General features: G+C 42.5%; 1 protein-coding gene across 4 annotated transcripts in view; it reads left to right on the forward strand.

The window, feature by feature from the left end:
- Positions 1-20865, forward strand: part of Numb (NUMB endocytic adaptor protein) — a 74719-nt gene that overhangs the window by 32536 nt on the left and 21318 nt on the right. For 2 of the 4 annotated variants that reach the window (XM_076433416.1, XM_076433417.1), the window contains exon 2: positions 6222-6261. Coding sequence is in view for 2 of the 4 variants with exons in the window: in XM_076433414.1 (XP_076289529.1) it covers positions 13601-13675 (75 nt within the window). In the remaining 2 variants the exon portion in view is untranslated. Of the gene's footprint in view, positions 1-6221; positions 6262-13455; positions 13676-20865 lie in introns of those variants that run through there. The other 2 variants (XM_076433414.1, XM_076433415.1) reach the window with 1 other exon arrangement.

Here is a 20865-nt window from a genome sequence, read left to right on the forward strand (position 1 = left end):
GATTATTCAATGTATAGAATGTTTTGAACAATATTGTATAAATGTTGCTTAAAATGGCGAAGTTTCTGTTTACATCCGTGCTCAGAATTTGATGAAATTTTGGGAATAGGTTCTTTTTCGGCTAAAATGATGATCGTAAGAAGGATTTTTGGCGACTCGAAAAAAAATTTTACCATTTCAATGTCACTCCCTACCTTACCGACACCACTCCTGTATTTTCGTATGTGTATTCCCATTGTAGATATTCAATTAATTGGTTTAACAATTGAAATTTTGAAAACATTTTATATTAATTTCCAGAATAGACATATTTAATATCTTTAATTAATTCCAAAAATGGGTGATCACCAGCTTTGTGAGCTCATAGCGGCATAAAAATTCACACATGTGATCTATAATTGAATCATTCTTAATGCCACCTCTACTTAGTTAGACTCTAGAGTGACATTAAAATAATTAAAAAATTTTGTCGGTAAGGTAGGGGCTGACATTGAAATGATACAAATTTCTTTTTCGAGTCGCCAAAAATCCTACTTACGATCATCATTTTAGTAAAAAAAGAACCTATTCCCAAAATTTCATCCAATTCCGAGCACGGACGTAAACGGTAACACAGCCCTTAAAATTGTTTTATTTTTCTATCGATGATACACTTACTTTCGTCAAACATATTGGAAGTTCAAATATATTTTTCTCAGTGCACTTGGCCGCTTGTATATTTAGGTCTTCAAGTTTTTCCAAAAATTCGTCGGTCCGTTTTGTAATTTTGTCAACTATTTCAGTTGTCCTGTTTATTTCTCCATTCACACAATTGATAACTTTATTAATGATTTTTAGTGCAGCTTGTCTTATTTTGTCTATTTCGGCAAGACATTTGCTAATATCTACACCACGTGCTCTCCTTTTCCAGTTGTAGATTTTTAAGTTCACCTAAAAGTAAAGTATCGTTACTAAATTTGATCAGTAAGACGTAGTATATCATGAAGATCTTATACTACTGTGATTACAAATGTGATTATTTCAACTACGATTGAAGGCTAATTGATAGAATATTCAATGTATCTTACCACTTCCAGTACGCCGTTAACTTTTGCAACAGCATCATCGTTCAAGCGAGCAGCAATCTTTTTCACGTCTTCGAAATGGAAGACAGCCAGACTGTTCGATTCGCTTACTGTATCCTTTAGGCTTTCAGAAATGTATCTAATTTGGCCGGCGATTCCAAATCTTTCTTGAATGCCTCTTCCTCCTCCATCGTAGTCGACATCCGGCATAGGAATTACGTTGCCCTACAGTGTAAAATAAAGAACTAGATTGTCGGATTGAAAATTGTTTGTGCAGTTCCTAAACAGTAGGTAGACGACCCTGATGGCATGAAACGTTAATGAAGTTTCTTCGAGGAAAGATAGAATAGCATCCAACTGTAAGATCTAGTTCCACGCTACTCGACAAAATTTTTTCTTGACACTGAACTCATTTAAGGTGGTAGACTCAGATAATGCAAAGGGGGTTGTTCAGTAGTCAAGTGTTTACCTGAAAAGTGCTACTTTTACGTTTGCGAGGCGTAATTTGCATTATTCGACAGGATGCAGCTGTCGCAGATCTTTTATCTAGCTTTTTTTACTACTGAAAAACCCCACCTTTGCATTATTGAGGAACGAAAATACCCCCTTAAGGGGGTAGACTCGGTTTTCCAAGATTGCAAGGGCGTGGAATGCGCTTTCTCATTTCTCGATAATGCAAAGATGGGGTTTTTCAGTAGTCAAAAGCGCTATAGATAAATATCGACCTCAAAAGTCCTATTTTTAACCGACTTCGAAAAAGGCGAAGGTTACTCAATTCGATGTATTCTTAATTCGATACATTTTCTATGTATGTTCACCGATTACGCCGAGATGGATGGACCAATCGGAACGAAACCTTCTGCATTTTGTAGGGTATGTCTCTCGATTGGTCCCTTGAAAACGAATTTTGAATGTTCTACAAATTCTGCTCTTTCCACTAAAAAATGTGAAATAAAAAATTTTATAAAAAAAAATTAAACCGACTTCGGAAGAACTCACTAAAAAAATGCACCAGAAAGTATGAAATAATTTCCATTTAATTTATGTGAATACACACACGAACTTAAATATAATACAATCTCTTCGGAGGCGGCGCAAAATTTAAAATTTTCGACACTGGAAATTACGAAAATCCTTAAATTCTTCTACATGCTTTCAGATATTAATGTATCTTCTCTTTCCACCTACTGATGTCCAAGTTCACCATATTCCAATAAAATCATAATCAGCAACATCTGTCATTTGGAAAATTTTCGATAATTTCTAAATTGGTTTTCGACACTGGAAATTACGAAAATTCTTCTGCATGCTTTCACATATTAATGTATCTTCTCTTCCCACCTACTGATGTCCAAGTTCACCATATTCCAATGAAATCATAATCAGCAACATCTGTCATTTGGAAAATTTTCGATAATTTCTAAATTGGTTTTCGACACTGGAAATTACGAAATCAGCAACATCTGTCATTTGCAAAATTTTCAATTTTGCCCCGCCTCCGAAAACATTGTACCGTATTTAAGTTCGTATGTATTCACATAAATGAAATGGAAATTATTTCACACATTTTAGTACATTTTTTTAGTGCGTTTCGAAGTCGGTTTAATTTTTTTTATAAAATTTTTTTTACGTTTACTAGGCGTAGGGTAAACTGTACAATGATTGGCATCCTAAGCGAAAATCGTATCATAGTAAAAATCTTTTTATCTTTTTGTGAAATGTTTAAACGAGCTTAACTTGCTATTATTATAAGCCAATACAGATTTTTCAGCAAAATCGATCAGTTGTACGAGTCATAAACCTTTTATTATCAAATATATATATTAACTGTTTAATGAACGTTAAACAGGCTATTTGTTTTGTAATTAAACATATACGCACTTATTACATCTGTAGCACGGTCCGAAATTAAGTTAACAAGCGATAGAGTTTACTTACTCGTAACGAAAATTTTAATAAAACACTATTTACACTGCACTGTGGTCATCCGTCGGTCTTACTGTATGTACCAGCGTTGCTAACAGTCACATGCGGAACTCTATTATGAAAACTTACAACGTTGCTTTGAAATATAAATAAGAAGCAATATAAAATGATGTTCTACACCAGGAATTCTTAATATTTGCCGTTTAAATCAAAAGTGCCAATAACTACTGGAGTGTCAGCAATAGTACAGTTTACCCTAATTTGCATTATTCGGAAGCATAAAGCTGCATATTCATAAAGCTGTGACAACTACATGCAGCCGAACAATGCGAATTACGCCCCGCAAATATAAAAATAGGACTTTTGAGGGCGATCGCGACCTAGTTTGATGTTTTATCTGGCTCTTTTGACTACTGAAAACCCCATCTTTGCATTATCGAGAAATGAGAACGCGTGTTTTGCTGAAAACGAGTCTACCCCCTTAACCGTGTCACTTTTAGAAACGGAAAAACGCTCGCAAAGTGCAATAGCAAAAGTGAATAGGGTCGACTCTAAATTTTAGAAGAAAATTGTAGTATCGACTGCCGGTTTGCTTGGGGATCGAATTCGAGGAAGCGTCACTGTCCATTCGGCGTTTGTTATCCTGATCTGCTCCGATTTCGAAGGGTTCGATCGAGTCCCAGGATCGTCCTGCGGTTGATCGCTGCACTAATCGGAACGGTAGAAGTATGATCCCACTTACACTAGTAACGGCAACAAAGAGACAAAGGGCGAGTGTGGTCCTCGCCATCTTTGGTCCCGTACTCGTCGCTCACCGGGAAACGACACAGGTGCTGATAAAATCGCATTGACATTTATATACGAACAGAAATCCAGAGGAAAAAGTACTGATTCGTCTGCTCCGACGAGGAGTTTCGGTTATTCAAATATGCGCGTAATTTTCTACACCTGTGTCAATGTACAGTCGCGGCTAATTAATGCTGCGAACGTTGGCGTTCATCATTAACATGTTATCAGTGGATTTGTTTCGATTCTGCTCCAGTGTGCGCTGATAACTTTGAGAACACATTGCTTCGCAAAGTTTTTTTTTCGCACGCGCGTACCCTTCCGCTTGACATCGCTGAGCGGAATGCATAAATATAAATCTATCCGTTTTTTCGGGTTCTTCCGTAAATTTCTTCGCCGCGCTCGCGCGTCTTCGATCGAAACTGTGAAACATTATTTGTTCCTTGTTTGTACCGCGCAATCTGTTGCCCGAACAAACACTATCAAACATGTTTTGGTTGATTTCATTTACTGCCTAGCGCACTGATTAAAACGTCATCCTGTTTGCACAGAGTTTTTACGTTCACGCGATTCCGACTCAATGAAGTCGCACGGTTCGAATCACTCGACACTAGTCAATTGCGAAATCGTAATTTATTAACTTTCGCTTCCGTTAGCATTACGACTTGCTTTCCTAACTAATCGTAGGGATGAAGATGTAACGTTTCGTGCTCCACGCGTGATACGATCGTTTCAATACAGATTGGAATATTGCCACTAGTTTCAGCAGGTTCATCGACGTTCTGTCCGGTCAATATTTGTGTGGCAATTAATCGAATGTTATAAATAGAACGAATCGGAGTATGGGAAAGAAGTTTCGTTACAGTCGTTGAATATTCAATCGCTAATTATAGCCGACACAAAAAAGTCTGCTGGCCTCATTTTCTAGAAGCATTTTTTCTCTTCAGAAAACTTCTCTTTGAAAAAAAGTTCAGATACTTTAGTACAGTAACAAATAATTTTTTGATCGATTACACATATTTTAAATGAGAAAACGTATAATATCGATCGAGAATCGATCTGATCGCAAGACGGACAATCGACGTCGCGTTAAATATTCAATGGCCGTCGAGCAGGAGTCGTTGAATGTTCGCCGTTGCGAGGGGTGAGTGCAGGATCACGCGCGCGCTCGTCTCTCCGTGCGTTTGTGTGTGCGCGCACTAGCGTACAGACACGTACAATTCACCCCAATAAAACTTTCCCATAGAAACGGTGCACGGGGTGTCGTGGGAACCGCATCGACCGATATAAAGCAAGCACCATACGCATTTTTATGGGGCGTGTAGACGTCCGAGCAGTTCGGAGATTCCTCCGTAATGAATCGACCGCTTCTAGAGCCGTCGGAATTATTGCGAGCTCGTTAGGAATATTTTAAGACCGGTGATTAGAGCACTTAGAATTCTCACCTGTACAATCTCGTCGTTAGTAACGATGTCTATAGAAATGTCAATGTCAATGATTTCACGAGATTTATGTAGGAAAAGGGGTAAATATTTGGGACGGTCTATTAATATGAAACGTGTCTGACGTACACAAGGGAATTTGTTTATTTAAAATTTGATCATTATCGACGACGTACGTGATAGGCGTCAGGTAGCGAAGACCGGGTCAAATCGGCCCCTATCATCCGTTGGCGAAACCTTATCTCTACGTTCGTGTTTTAGATTCGCGTCACGCGACGTAGGTTTCCTTCTGCGTGAACCTGTTTGTTCAGCCTCCGTGCTAATATTTAAAAGCTTTGCGGATCCCTCTCTGACGTTCAATCTAACGAACCGTTCTTTTTGTGTACGCCGGAATGATAACCAAGTTCTCGCGAGCCAGCCGTTCGTTTCTCAGGAAGTAGCTTCTCGCGAAGGCTATCAGTTCTGTAGTATTTCAACGCTGTTGAAACGTGATCTCTAAAGATACAATATCGCGAGCTGATTAAAATCGCTGCAATAATGGGGCGCCGGTATTTATAATCGGACGAGTACAACACACGCGGCGTAAATTACTTTTCATTCTGGACCACTTCCGAAACATTGCTCCACGTTTTTTAACAGATTTCACCTTCGTTCTTTTTATCGTATGTATTCTTTTCCGACGTAATCTCGCATATCGCGAGAATTTCTATTGCAGGAAATGCAACGATGAAAGTGAAAGTTCCAATTCCACGTGCACCGTAAATGCTCTCGAAGGGAAACAAGCCACCCACGGTTTGATACGGTTTAATATTTAGGAAGTAAACAGGTTCCACGTTATCAGGTGATGTAATACCCGCCTCGCTATCGACTAACTACGTCAGAATGATTGTGAAAGTTATTTTCTCCGTTTCGATAAGGAATCCCACACGTACCAGCAAACATACCGATCCTTCGTTCTACAATTAAACAATAGAAATTCACTCTGAACGTTTTTATGTTTCAGATAAATCGTTGGACGTTCCGACTACTGCAGATATACCTCGGTGAGTACCGGACCGATTATAGTTTTTCGATTAACGAGACGAAGGACCATTACTTTCTTCCTAGCTGGAATATCTCCATTCCCTATGGTTTTTGAAATTGGTACAATACCTCGTACAATACTTGAACGCGTAGTAATTAATTATGGATAATGGTACAGCAATTTTTAAAAACGTGAAGCTGGTCGAGTTCCCTAAATCGTTTTTTCCCCGAAGGAAATATGCACTCTTCGGTGAGCTAGGTTTCGAACAGCTGTTCTCGTATTCGCTTCCTGGACATCGGTACATCGATACCACGTGTTCTCTATGCATCATGCATGCATTTCCTGTGTGTCGGATGACGATCCGGGGCATTAGAGTTTTAGAGGAACGAACACGAACGAAAACAACTCTTCGGAATCTACGATTCGAGCAACAACTCGAACACGAATGTAAATATACAGTTGAAGATAACATCGTTCAAGGTGCAATAGACGACCGGCTCACGTGAACGCCGCTATCGAAACTTTCCAGTAATTAGCATGATTATTTTTGGAAATTCTCCGAATTCCCCCACCTCGTGGAATCGCGGTGGCGGGCATATTTAAATGTAACGAGTTAAAGTTCAATCGTCATTGTGGCACATGTCGGCCGTTTCTACCTGTTCGCTCTCGATGTTCATGGGAATACGCTGGCATGTGGTTTTATCTGCGACCATATGGCGCATCGAGGAGAGGAAATGCACGTGCGAAAAAATTTAGAGGAACGCGGTGATCCGGAGATCGGCATTATTTCGCGGAACAAATATTTCAAAAATACTATTTCATATGTTAGATTTTATTTTGCTGAGAGGAAATAGTATTTTAAATAAGATATACAATTTGAAATAATAAAATACTGTTTCAACAATCTGAACCTCGAAATAATATATTTCTATTTCAACAATTCGATCCACAAAATAAAATATTTCTATTTTAACAATCTGGAACACGAAATAAAATATTTTACTTTTTGCATTCTTATAGTATATCAGCAATAAAAGTTATAGCAGTTCAGCAATAATATCTGGAATTAAAATGGAAGATGAAGACAAAATATAAATATTTTCAATATTCTTTAAATACAATACTATCTTTAAAAAAATTACTGCCTCAAATAAATTATTCTATTTTTAAAAATCACCGCATCAAATAATATATTTTGTTTTCAAAAATTACTGCATCAAATAAAATATGTTATTTTCAAAGTTGTACACATACTTTACAAATAAATAGGATTATTACTATCTACTATTTAAAATACTGTTTTCCCCAGCTCTGTGGTGATCCTACATCCTGCGGTATAATAGCCACATCTAATCAAAATAAAACAATAAAATCAAGCTGGGAGCTTGTGTTCTTTAATTACCATTTTATTGAAGATAGATTGCCTTTTCCGAGTGAAATAAAATTATTCAGCGCTGTAGCAGAATTCATTCGATTCTGCCGAGACAAAACGAGGAAAATGACAGGTAGTTATTGTTAGTTGCGATTGCAACGAAGCCTACTTTTCAAGAGTGGAGACAGAAAAGGATTCGGAATAAAACGCCGCAAGCACAATAGTAGGAACTAGTTAACACCAGTTTCAATTGCGGTGTCCGTATTTAGCTCTAAACTTATTATTACGTAGCTCGTTACCGATGCTGCCGAAGCGAATGCATAAAATATTCATGATCCTTTTGGCTCGACGATATCATCGCACGCTTTACCGCACAGATTTCCCGTTCGACCGTGTCTGATCTACATATATTCGGCGAAGTTTGCCGTATCAGCGGAGTATCAAAGCATCGTAATTCAATCGACATAGGCGACTCTTTGCCAACGCAAACATCGATGACTGCGAAGTAAAGTCCTGTTTATTTGGATCGGCCCCGCAGAAAAATGTGCGATGGCGACGAAAATATCGCGACCCAGCCTTGATTCTCCCCCTGGTGGAATTCGCTGGTGAAAAGAGGACGACACCGCGACTTCTGATTTCTGTAGGGCTTTTTATAAAGGTTGTTTATTACATGAGGGTGCTGCAAGGTTTACAGTCGGCGAGGTACTGTCTTCTGTTTGTTAACATGCCTGGAGATTTGACAGACTCTAATATGATTTTTATTTATATTTGGATCTACAAATACGAAAATTGTAGACAATTAAAGGGGTGGATGGATAAAGGTGTCAAGTTTGTTTTCTGAAAAGAGTTTTTAACAGAATACATATGTTGTTCTTTTTTGATGAATGAAGATAATTATTATCTTTTTTTTGTATTCGAGATTAACCAGAACAATATATATATATGTGTAATTGATTTGTGTTATCTTCATTCATCAGAAAACGACAACATACCTCGCTAAAAACTCTTTTACAGAAAACAAACAAATTTGTTACTTGATACCTTTATCCATCCACCCCTTCATGTATAAACTATTACATTTGGAAGATCTTTTTCCGAACGAGACTAGAGATTCACGAAAATTTTGTATCCCGCGGAACCGCTTAAACAATCCGATACGATTAATTATCATTCGATTCGCACCTGGACAAGCTATCGGTAATCATCGTCGCGATTAATATTCATTCACGAGACTGTTATCGGACGTGATTCGCTCGCTCGTCTTATAATATTTGCTCTCGAAACGAAATCGAATCAGCGAGTTACTCGTTAAATGGTCGCGCGTTAATCATGGACGAGATTCGGATCGAGATTGAGGTAGGGTGGCCGGAGTTTCGGAATGGCCGCATTTTCCCAGCAGCTGCTTCGCCTTGATTTACTTTTTCGTCTACGTACGATGGACCGAGGTAGGAAGGAAGGAAGGAAGGAACGGAGGAAGGAAGGAATAAAGAAAGAAAACGAGCAGCTGCTCGCGGTCGCTCGTGCTTCCTCGACACTTTCCGTCTCGCCGCCGCTATCCAAACACAGGAAATTTGCTGTCAAAGCCCGTGACCCTGTTCACCGTCGACAAAATTCTTCTCGCACGAATTAACCGCAGATCTGACGCGTTAATCGGCCGGTTGCGCGATCGTTCCAGACCGCTTCGATCGCCCGCGGTCGACGCTGGAAGTGACGACACGCTCCTATCAAAATTCACCATATTTCGCTGGCTCGACGATTCGATTATGCAAAGTGTTTGCGTGCGGTGACTCTGCCGACGTATTGACGTCGCTTTTTCCCATTCGCTCTTTCACCTTGACATTTCGCAAATATTCCCTCGACTCTGTTCACGTCGACCCGAAAAACTCCAATCGTTCTCGCCGAACTATGCGACATTTAAACGCTATAAGAAATCGGAGCAATAAAGAACCTGGGCCGCATAAACAATTGACAAATAATACAACCATAAGTCTGCATTCATTCTAAAGCTTGATGCCTCTACTTTCGCTAAGCAGCGTTCCTTTCCCTCCACGATATTTTTACACGATCTAGCAGATGGGAAACTGGAGATCCATTTTTCTTTGCAGAATGCTCCAGATTCAAGAGGCTTCAAAAATTTTGAAAAATTGTTCTGGTAAATTAAACTGCCATGGACTTGAAGATCGAAGCCTTGAAGGTTGATGTTTCTTCCCATTAAATCTAGATATACATACTAAAATATTATATCATGTCTCAGTTCCCCTGTATATTGTTGATCGTCCATTATTGCTGTGGAAACATAACAATCGACAACGACTACAGCCGGATAAGAGTTCGTTCAATCTGAAACAGAAGAAGGGAATGATGAATTTCTTCGAAAAACGTAGCGCGCCGAGAAAAATCTAAAAACGTAGGAGACCCCGTCCGGGTATCGTCGGCGAACCTTTCGGAGCCGCGTCTCAGCAGATGTGTGCGACCATTTGCCATAGCAGCTGCTCTCCTCACCACCGTAAACCTCGAGCACCAGCCCCGGCGCTCTGACCTGACCCTCGAACTCGAAGCGTCGCCTTTCGAAACGTTCGCGGCGCCGATGCACTCAATAGATTTCGCGATCCCATTAATTCGTCGAGTCGTCCGTCGAAGCTGGAGTCAGCGCCAGAGCCGAAGCCAGATTTCTGTTGGTCTCTGAGATCGCATAATCGCAGGGCAAACCGGTTTTACGTGGCGCAAAACCATGTGTGTCTTGGACACGGGGAGACGAACAGGCGCTGAGGAAACTTGGCATGCCCCTGGCTCGTCGATCCGAGGGTAGGGAAAAGGTACCTGGGCCCTGACTCCGGCTATTGCATTCACGGTGCCCCGAGCAGAGTGGGGACTGACTCGGGACTCGTGCTACGCACTCACATGGACGGGAAACGGGGACCGATGGACTCGTCTCTCTCCTCTCTTTCTTCTCTCCTCTCTTTTCTCGCATCTCACCGGAGAAACAGAATTTTTTCTATCCGCACATTATATACATTGTATACATTATATCAGCAAGGTAACAATCATTCTGCTGTCGTTGGTAGGATTATATCATCGAACTTCGACAGTGACCAGACAACGAATTTTATGCGTTTATGACAGAAATGAATAGGTGGAATTTAATACAGCAAAAACATTAGAGTACGAAACATATTGAGGAAGAAAATGAATTTCTATTTGGCTCCAGTTTGTTGCAGTTCAGAAGAAAAGTTTTATTTCGCATAAAGATCGTTCATAGAAGAACTTACTCATTTCGAGTTGTAACTTAGTTCCAGAAAGGATTATAATTTCTACACTGCGGATCTTTATCTATTTATGAAGAAACTGGTTGGGCGAAATATAAAACAGTAAAAGATTAGAAAATTTCAATAACATCGTAACGTTGCTTTTAATGTAACAAAGTCGTTCAGGGGCGAAATGAATTTTTATGTTGTTCCTGCTTCCCACAATGAATGCAAAACATTTCTGCAGCTCGAAAAGACGGCGCGGGCCGTTCGTTAACGGGCAATTACCTGATTAAACGCGCGGAGAGTGGCCAGCTCGTCGGTGTACCGTTAACCAGTTCGAATTTCGGAGAAGGTAGAGGGCATGGCGGGAGCTGAGTACACCCCTGGCGGGGCCGGAGGACCCGGGTAGAGCGACCTGGGCCCGTTTGTACTACGGCATTCGCGTCTCGAGTGTATCAGGGGGGGGTTCTTTGAGTGTCGGTCTGCCGGAGCACCGGAAGATCGAGCGTGCGTTCTCGTCCCGTCAGGTTTTTTCCGTTGGCTCGCGTTGTTTCGGTGAAAGTGAGCAGGTTTATCGTGCGCTTTTCCTCGAGAAACGGATAACGCGTGGTCGCGTGCGCTCTTCGACCATCTTTCTTCGTGGATGACCATTGCTTGAGCGAACGGACGGTTTTAACGTAGCCTCCGACCGTTGGAACTCGTAACCCGAAGCGACAGCTTCACCAGGTGGCGCGGAAGTTCCTCCTCAAAGGGGAATGAACGTTTTGTTTAAACAATTACAGGTGTTCTCTCTGTGCGCGAATATTCTCTTCGGTGCGTACGTTCATCGGACATTCTAAAAAAATCCCTGTGCGCTGGTTTCTCGTGAATCGAGACAAAGACACCGTTTCGAGCACGGACATACTTCGGGTAGAGACACTCGCGAGAGAGATACGAACGTGGTCGCGTTTCTCGCGGATGACGTCCAGCCAGACGCGACAAATCAAACGTGCATCGCAATTCCGGTGGGGTCGCCGGAAGTCGGCGAGCGTGACGGCGGCAATTCTAACGGAAAAACGTGGGAACTGGTCGTAGCAGCCAGGGCTCCAATGCTCGTCGTTAACCGACGCGGCTGCTTTAAACGATCCCGAGGATAATCGTGTTAAACGTTCGCGTACGAACGAGCGAACGACGCACAGTGTTGTTTTGACGCCGAGCGGATATTTATTGGCGCATCGATTGACAGGAGGCTGGGGTCAGTCTTACTTCGCGATCGAGGACGTCTCGATCGTTGTTCGAAGCGAGATCGAAATCTTTCAACGGAGAAAAGAGACTTGCAGCGATGCGAGGATTCCAGGGACTTTAACGAAAGAGAAGAACACCTGAGGCGCCTGCAGGACCGTCGATTTCAGCGGACGATCTTGCCAGAGACACTTCGAGTCTGTCCTCGTGGCGATCGTCGAGGAGGCTCGACCGTTCTCTCGCAAATCCGAGGCAGGATTCGTCATCGATTAAAAATAACGAGCCGGAGACACATCGGCGCGCATCATCGCCGGCCAAACGGTGGAGAGTATCGCGAGAGCGAATCGCGTGCGAGCTGCCAGGATACACGCTCCCCACTGTCGACTGTAAGGTAGACTACTGGTCGACTGGTGCTGGTTGCTGGTGCAAAGGGGAACGTGAAACTGAAAGAGAGTAGCCGGTATCCCACTCTAGGTAGAGTCCATGACGTCAACCTCCGGGGCAAGTCGAACGACCAGTTTCAACTGCCTGCTTGCGTTACGAAGGGACCAGCAGGAGGTGGAGGAGGCGGAGGAGGTGCTGGACGAGCTGGAGAAGAAACAAGAAGAAGAAGAAGAAGAGGACGACGACGAAGAAGAAGAAGATTCGTCAGTACGATCTCTTCAGTCGCGAGTCGATACGCCCGAGTCGATTCCTCGTTCGTTTTTACCGGTCGATTCGAGTGTCGTGTCGGTAGCGCCGCTTCGCTCAAACTATTCCCTCCGGTTCGAGCGATTCGAACGGTTCGCTGGCGAATGAACGGGCGAGGCGTATAGGCGCGAGAGGGTTGAAATCGCGACGGTGGAGAAAAAGCGAGGAGTGAAAAGTGAAAAGTAAAAAAGGAAGTCAACGGCCGCGCGCTGTTCGGTGGGGTGTGAATGGGTCGGTCGTGTACACCTGGCTGGCGACGACGGTGATAAGCGGACGCACGAAGCGTGAGTAAGCCGTGAAGCGCGAGTAGGCTCGCGATGGAACTCGGTGGTTCGGTGACGGTACCTTGGTCGATCGGGAAGCCCCCACAGTTATCCGCGTTCGCAGTGCCGCTTGTTTGTCCGAGCGCTACGTTGCCTCGGTGAATCCACGGAATGCCGTAGAAACAACGCGGAGCAACGTGGAAACAACCGAGAAATTTGTTGCTCACCGATTTTCCATTCACTGGATACAGGCATCTACAACCGTGAAAGTGATATACGTATACGTATATACCGTCTCTCTGTTATTCGAAGTGTGTGTAACGACACGGTAGTGCGTCAACGACCCGAGGCTCGTGGATCTAGTGCCGAGGATATAAAATCGTCGGAAAGCGATCGACAGGGGAAAATAGATCGCGCAGTGTTGTGGACGCTCGATGGGATTGTCGTCGCCGTGTATGGTGCACCAAGGGAAACGGCCAGAGCAGCAGCACGGCACGTTGTGTTTGGATACTTGACGCAGTCGTCACTACTGCGCGTCGTGAAAACATCGGTGCACGCAGAGAAATGGGAAACCACCCGTCCGCCCACCAGCCGCTCGAAAGAGCCACCAGTCATGCTGGAAATGGTCTTCGCCTCTCGGTACGTTCCCGGCGGTCTTGCTCTGTACGTCGTTGATGTTGATATCTCTCGCAGATGCCCACGTGTGACGCGCGCGCGCGCGCGACTCACGCCTCCCGATCGCCAACACTGTGCCGCGATTTTCTGATACCAATCGTTAAACGGAGCGTACGTTCTTCCATGGTAGGCGATGTGCCTAGCTCGAGGAGCGCCTTTGCTGCCTTTGAAACGCCTCGAAACCCCCCTTCACCATACTGCCCGCAGGCGCACCTTGTCTTTCATTTCTTTTCTTTCTATTTTCGCATCGATCGCTCCTCTCCGACCAAGAAATATCACTTTCCAACAATAGTCTGCCAGCGTAACGGGCCCCGAGCAAGGATAATCTTCTTTGTGCTTATCGTTCTCATTTTAAGACTGACCTTTCTCTGACCGTTCGAGCCATACCTTCCCAGCCTTCAACCCTTCGGTGGGATTAATAATGAGAATTGATAAGACGCAAGGTCTTGCGAGAGGAGTGAACGGTAAATAAATAAGGGACCATTGTTTGGCAGTAGCTCGAGCGCACCTGCGCCAGACAGCAGGTACCCGTAGAGTACAGTGGATTCCCGTAGAACGAGGTTAATACTTTACGAGTTGCATGAAATCGTGTTGTACGAGAATTTTCCTCGTATAAGTACGGGAATATAGTGAAGCGGCGAGGTGACTTTTGTTTCTATATGCACTGCTATTCTCTCGCCATCGCTCCATTAGAAACAGTCGCGTTTCGAACCCGTTCGGAACACGTGTGAACGAATACGAAGATGCCAATGTAAATAAGATCCACGGATAAGATCCATAAGATCCAAGTCTGTGTGTGTGAACGGACTCTTAATTACATTGGTTTGATTTAGTCGCGACGTTCACCTCGCCGCTATCCTCGATCTTCACCGCACCACTATATCTGTGCCCTTACACGGATAATAAAAGGTTTTTCAATAAGGACATAACAACTTTGAGTTTAAATAAAACACAGAAAAATTGAAATATCGGGCTGAAATTTATTAGAGTTGTAGTACACATGTTACAATTATGTGTGGAATTCGATGTCGTTCATATGACCTCCACGGGCACCACGGCAGCAATCGATTCTTTGAATCCAATTTTCAACTACTCTCCCACACATATCAGCCGGAATGTTGGTAATTTCGTGTTCAATATTGTTCCTGAGATCGTCTAACGCCGTTGGATTTTTTCTTGTGGGGTTACCTTAAGTCGGAAGTTTACACCAACCATCCAACGACGTTATTATAAGGCGGGATGAGAATTACGAAACGGAAGACATCTGTAGGCATCTAATGTGACCATGCGTCCCGTTTTGAACGGGACCGTCTAGTTTTTAGGTACATAGTCTGTCCCGTTGTCCCCAAGCACATCTTCGGGACGCCGAAATGTCACGTTTTTAGAAGGAGAGCAATCCACGGTAACAATTTCAAAAAGGACGCGAAAAATCTAAAAATCATTCGAGCGTCTACTCTAGCCTAGGGCATGCCAATAAGTCTCACATATTGTAAGTCGACAGAAGGCTGCTAGTTCGCTCGCTCCTCGGTTGCGAGTATGTACACAGTTGCGCATACAGCGAAGAGTCTGTTCTTCAGAAAAATATACGACCACATAAATTATTTATTTTCACGTGTTCGTTCCTGTTTTTGTTTCAATAATAAATAGAAACTATGCGTTTTCTTGAATACACATACTATTGGGTTGGGGGATAAAAGGGAACAAAAAAATCGTTGTAGAATAAAAAAAAACATAAAACGCTACGAACTTATTCCCCAATCCAATATGTATTACCTAAAAATTAATAGGTGTCCCGTTTTGAGGAAAAAAAGTAAATGGTCACGTTAACTATGCGCCACTTAAGTGAACGGGGAATTTCCGTATTTTATCATACAATTCCGCGTTGTACGAGAATCGCGTAACATTATTAATTAGTAGATTGCGGATGTTTACGCAATTTTCAATGTTTGTAGACGAATTTTAAGAAGCTGGAATAAAAAAGAATCTTATTTTCCGTGTTAGTAACCTGTTTAGATCTGAAACAAATGAAGATCGTACTAAAATCTGCCACATTTTATAACACAGCAGTTTAAAAAAATTTTCAAAAGCCGTAATTACATAAAGATCCGCAGTTTATTATTGCCAATATTTTTAGCACGTCTACTGTCCTCGAAATTGGTTGCAAATGGTGAGACGCGGCGCAGGGGAGGAAAGTCTCTTATCGATTTCTCGTTATAGGGGTCAGTGTCATTTTCGCAAAGGAATCTGCAGCGTGGACACGCGTCCACGCGAAAGTTTTGACTTTAACGCGTCCACGAATGAATTTCCATTGGTTCGTGGGCGGATTGGTATTTCGGTGGTCGGATCGAAACTGGTCCCGCAGAGGTCGCGACGAAGGTCGCATACATCATTTCTCCTTATCCCTCTTTGTGCCGGGTTTTAAAAAGGCTCTCTCGCTCTCTCAGTCTCGAGTTTTCGTCCATGCCCGGCCATAATTCTGCCGCCATTTGCCCGATAACGAATGGGCGAGTGCTGTGTGACTGGAATATGTTTATCTAGCGTTGCTCGCGCGGCGTGTAAGTACATTGTCGTGTGAATGGCGTCTGTTGCGGTGAACGTTGTTACACGGCACAGAAAAATTTCTACCAACACACGGAAACCGCGCGAAGGCTGATCGACGTTGAACTATTCACAGACGCTCTTTCTTTTCTATTCTTCGCGCCACTCGTTTCGCATTCGTACGCGTGCTCCTAGATAAACTCGCGTCTCGTTCCTCGAACGTTTCGCGATTATAAACATTTAGACTGGAACCTTTTCATAATTAAACGCTGCCACAGGTGACTCTGCTCGTTCGATATGGACTCCAACGCTTCCTGGAGTGACTCACCTCTCTCGCGATTTCTTAATCGATGTTTCATCAACGATAGCAATTTTACTCCTCGACAGCGAACCAGGTCTCTTTTCGAAGGGAAAAGTGTCGCGACAGTTTCCAAAGTCGTTCGAACGCGCCGATCGATCCGATTGGTGGACGCGAGGGCGCATTCTTCGGCGCAGTTTCATGAATACCTATGAGAGCAGCGCACGTTCGTTGCTTGTAATCAGGCCGGGGCCCGATCCGAGAATTCTTGCGAACGCTACTAATGAATTCCTAGTGCTCCATCGACGGGTTTGCATAACCGATCTTTGTCTCGAAGGTGAAATCTGACGCACGGTGCCGTCGACTGTGAAATCATCGTAGGCGATGAAAAGCGCGTAAAGCGAAACTTTCGACGTTCACGGTTTCGATAATATAATTACTGGCGTTATAGCATGCGCTTCTGTTACGTGTCGCGCAACGCGGTTAACGAGCCTCTCATTCTTCTTCTTTTTTTTTCAGTGTTCAAGGCCGCGCGATACACCTCAACAATTATTCGATTGCATAACGCCAGTGGCGGTTAATTATCATTTATAGATGAACGATCACCGGAGAATGCTCGCGCCGTACGTCAGCGTCGAACGCTGTTGTCGCAATGAATATTATCGACGCAACCTTCGAGCCAGCCGTTTGATCATTTCTTCGTGTCCGGCTACCTCGAAGACTATTCGGTTAGCGGAGCAATCTTCCCGCTCAGCGAGCGTAATTGCATGAACTAATAGCTCGCCGCGCCGTTCCACCCCGCTTTTAGCAAAATTAAATTCCAGCCACGCCACACCGGCTGTAAAACATTAAAAACGCTCGAACGAAATGTCCACGACGCGCGGACCCAAGTAAATATACGGTCTCTCTTCGCCGAGTGCTCTTCCGAGCGATTTCTCTGCTCGAATATGATTCACCTGTGCTCTGACGTGTCGCTCGGATGCGGTTTCCGTTCTTCGGCGTAACAATTATATCGAAACCGGCTCCCAGCTCCGGCAAAATGCCACCGCGACCCAACCGACCATTATTCCAATTTCCGAGCTCGAAGCTGCTCGAGATTTCGAGCGAATCGAACTTCATTGGGTTTCCTAGCATCCGCTTAGTCCTTTCTCTGCCATTATTGTACACATATTGGTCTGGATTAGGTGGGTATCACTGTATGTGTGCTTATTTTTTTGTCATCTCGTTATCTAGTAGTTTTTCCGGAGTTCTCGATGATGAAAATGAATACAAGAATGTTTATGTATTATCTTTACCTTGTTGAAATTATTAAAGGAAGAATGACCATTTTATTTGACTTGTGTTTCTTACAATCGATACGAACAATTTTCACTTTGCATAAAGATCCGCAGTCTAGTTAAAACCATCGAAATTCATCTGAGAGTTTCCGAGACTTTCCGAGAGTTCGTTCTCACATTAATCTCCAGGAGCAACAAATTTCCGAAATACTCTCAAACGGACACGCAAATTGAGAGCACTCTCGAGAGCAACTATCGACATCATTGCCGTAACGAGGGTATGAAGCGCCTGTGGCAAGTGTCTAACTTGCGCCGCCCCGTAACCCAATAATGACAAAAAAATTAAAAGTTTTAAAGTAACAAGTTAAATTTTACTAAATGCAATATATTAAATACTATTAACCTCATCAAAATGAGTTGCCTGTATATACAATAATGTATTTGTCAAGGTATTTGTATGAATAAATAATCTATAACCTAATTAAGAACAAATTTTTATTGATATTCAATGACGACAAATTAAAAGAAATACAAAACATAGGTATATGTTAAAATAATATAATAAAAACATAAAACAGTTCAGCATATTTCATAAAGTAATTTTTCTCGTTTTTTCATTTGCAAACACATCTATTATATCGTCATAATTTAATGTTTTGGCAACATCTTTTTCAATTGATATTATAGACATATTTGTTAATCGCTCTTGTCCAATAGAAGAAGGATTTTACAATTTTTAATTTGCTAAAAACGAACGTTTGCAGGAAGCTCTTGTTAAAGGCATTGATATGAAAATCCTTAATTCCATGTCCAGATTTGGATACGTGTTTTGTAATGAGAGTTCTTAATTTTTTTGCAAGATTTGAAAAGCGTTTAAGCGACCCTCAACCGGGTCGGTATGTATTCTTTGTTTTGCGCCCCAAACCCAGTTGCGCCTGTGGCGGGCGCCTCTTTCGCCACGCCCTCGTTACGGCACTGATTGAGACCACTCTCGAGAGCAACTATCGACAGAAACTGTCAGATGGACTAGAGCTATTACTTTCCTTCGAAGGTCGAAGATTTTGAAGCTTCGATTTGTTCGATTCGTTTCCAGTTAATGGATAAGTGGCGAAAAAAGTTGAATCTGCGCGAATGGAGACGCTCATTTTCTAAAATGTGTTACAATGTAAACGTCAGTGATGTTTGATGAAAGTTTGGACATAGCTGTTCGTAATTTCGCACCGGTAGGACCGTCACGGGAAGCGAGACGCGCGGTCGGGTCGAGAGGGCGTAGCCTTCGAAAACCGCATCGAAAACTTCGAAACTTCGAAACAACCTCGAAGTTCCCTTCGTTCCTTCCAATCTTCGAAGATGGACACGTATCTGAAGGCTGGATGTTCGATTTTCGCGAGTTAAATCGATCAAATTTTATTATTTATTATTATTATATACGGCCCGAGGTCCTTTTATACAAATGTTTACAGTTGTTTACACTAGCAAACTGATAAAATCAAAAAGAAATATAACAAAAAAAGAAGTCTTAACCTAATATTTACCTAAGAATGCAGTATTGGGCAAAAATTTAATCAACCATTGACGACTTTTCTACTTCAATCGTTAATCCCAATTAACAATTAATCTCCTAGTTTAGTCGTTAAAATTGCGGTTAACGATTAAATACTTATTAATCATTCATTGCGATTAACGATTACATTCCTTTCAATTGTAGTCGTCAATCGGATAATTGATTACTGATTAACTGTTGAAATTTCGACATGAAATAGTGAATCAAAACTATATACATATATATGAATACTGAAAAAAATGTAAACTGAGTTTAGGTGTATCGTCATTTGGTCTATAATATAAACTCTGTTTACGTGCTTTTATGCTTTTTTTCTATGATTTCTTTTTCTAATCAACGATTGACGATTAACTTCATCAATCGATTAAATCAAACGTCGATTTTTCGATGATTCCTTTTCTTAATCTTGCACATTAGTCAATCAATGAAGATTAAAATTTTAATCGATTAATGCCCAACTCTGTACGAAGGGGCAAGCGCGAAACTAAACAAATACAGGTACGATATTAACAAATAATCTTGCGTAATTTTCTTCCGAATGCCTGTAACTTGCCATTAAAAAAATCAATATTATTATACAGTACGTTTGAGCTTGCAATAATGCGATTTAAAGGATAGTCCATATGTAGATTTGGATTTCATTGTTGAAATCCTGCTCTCGTTCTCAAAACACGTTCAGGTACGTAGAAATTGATTTGCCTCAGTAGTGCGGGACAATCTATATTATTATTCATCAAATTAAAGATAAAGCTCTGGTCGGATACTATTCTTCGATCAGATAATGTTTCGAGGTTGACTACGTTTAATATTTTAGAGCAATCATGATCAAAGATTGACATCGGATTGTTTGTCTTATATGTATTATTATATTTTGGTAACTCGATACTCTGCTCCGTTCCGATGACGTTCGCGTCGATCGCGCAATCGCTAGAAAGCGTTCCGAGGATCGAGAGAAAGCCAATCGGGTTCTCGGGACGCTGTTCAGCTGTGTCGTTCGCCTGGATGTTGGCCGAAGCCATACGGGTGCGTTTCCACGAGAAACGCCGGCTTCCGAGCTACCCCCTCGCGACCACGTCCTTGTAGAACCAGTCGGCAGGTTTATCGCATCCTAAATAATTACACGTTAGCGAACGACTCGACTGAATCATCTCGGAGTTAAATATATCTATACATACGTCCCGCTCGCGGAACGACGCGACGCGTTCGCAACGGTTCGCGTACGCAAGGAAGAATCACGTTCGTCTTCGTTTGTCAATGGAGAAGCTACGTCAGTCGGTGGATCGACTTAACTCGGTTGGGGTTACGCGAGTCCCGAAGACGCTCGTGATTACGTTCGAATCGTATTACGCGAGCGGCGCGCATAAATCTGTTCGAACGAGACGCGCGAACACGCGTGTACGTTTACGGTCACGCACACTCGCAGAGAAAGCAACGGGGGATCGAACTCCAAGGATAACTGGTGCCGATGTCCGTACGC

The sequence above is a fragment of the Lasioglossum baleicum genome, chromosome 11, assembly GCF_051020765.1.
Source record: "Lasioglossum baleicum chromosome 11, iyLasBale1, whole genome shotgun sequence".
Classification (NCBI taxonomy): Eukaryota; Metazoa; Arthropoda; class Insecta; order Hymenoptera; family Halictidae; genus Lasioglossum; species Lasioglossum baleicum.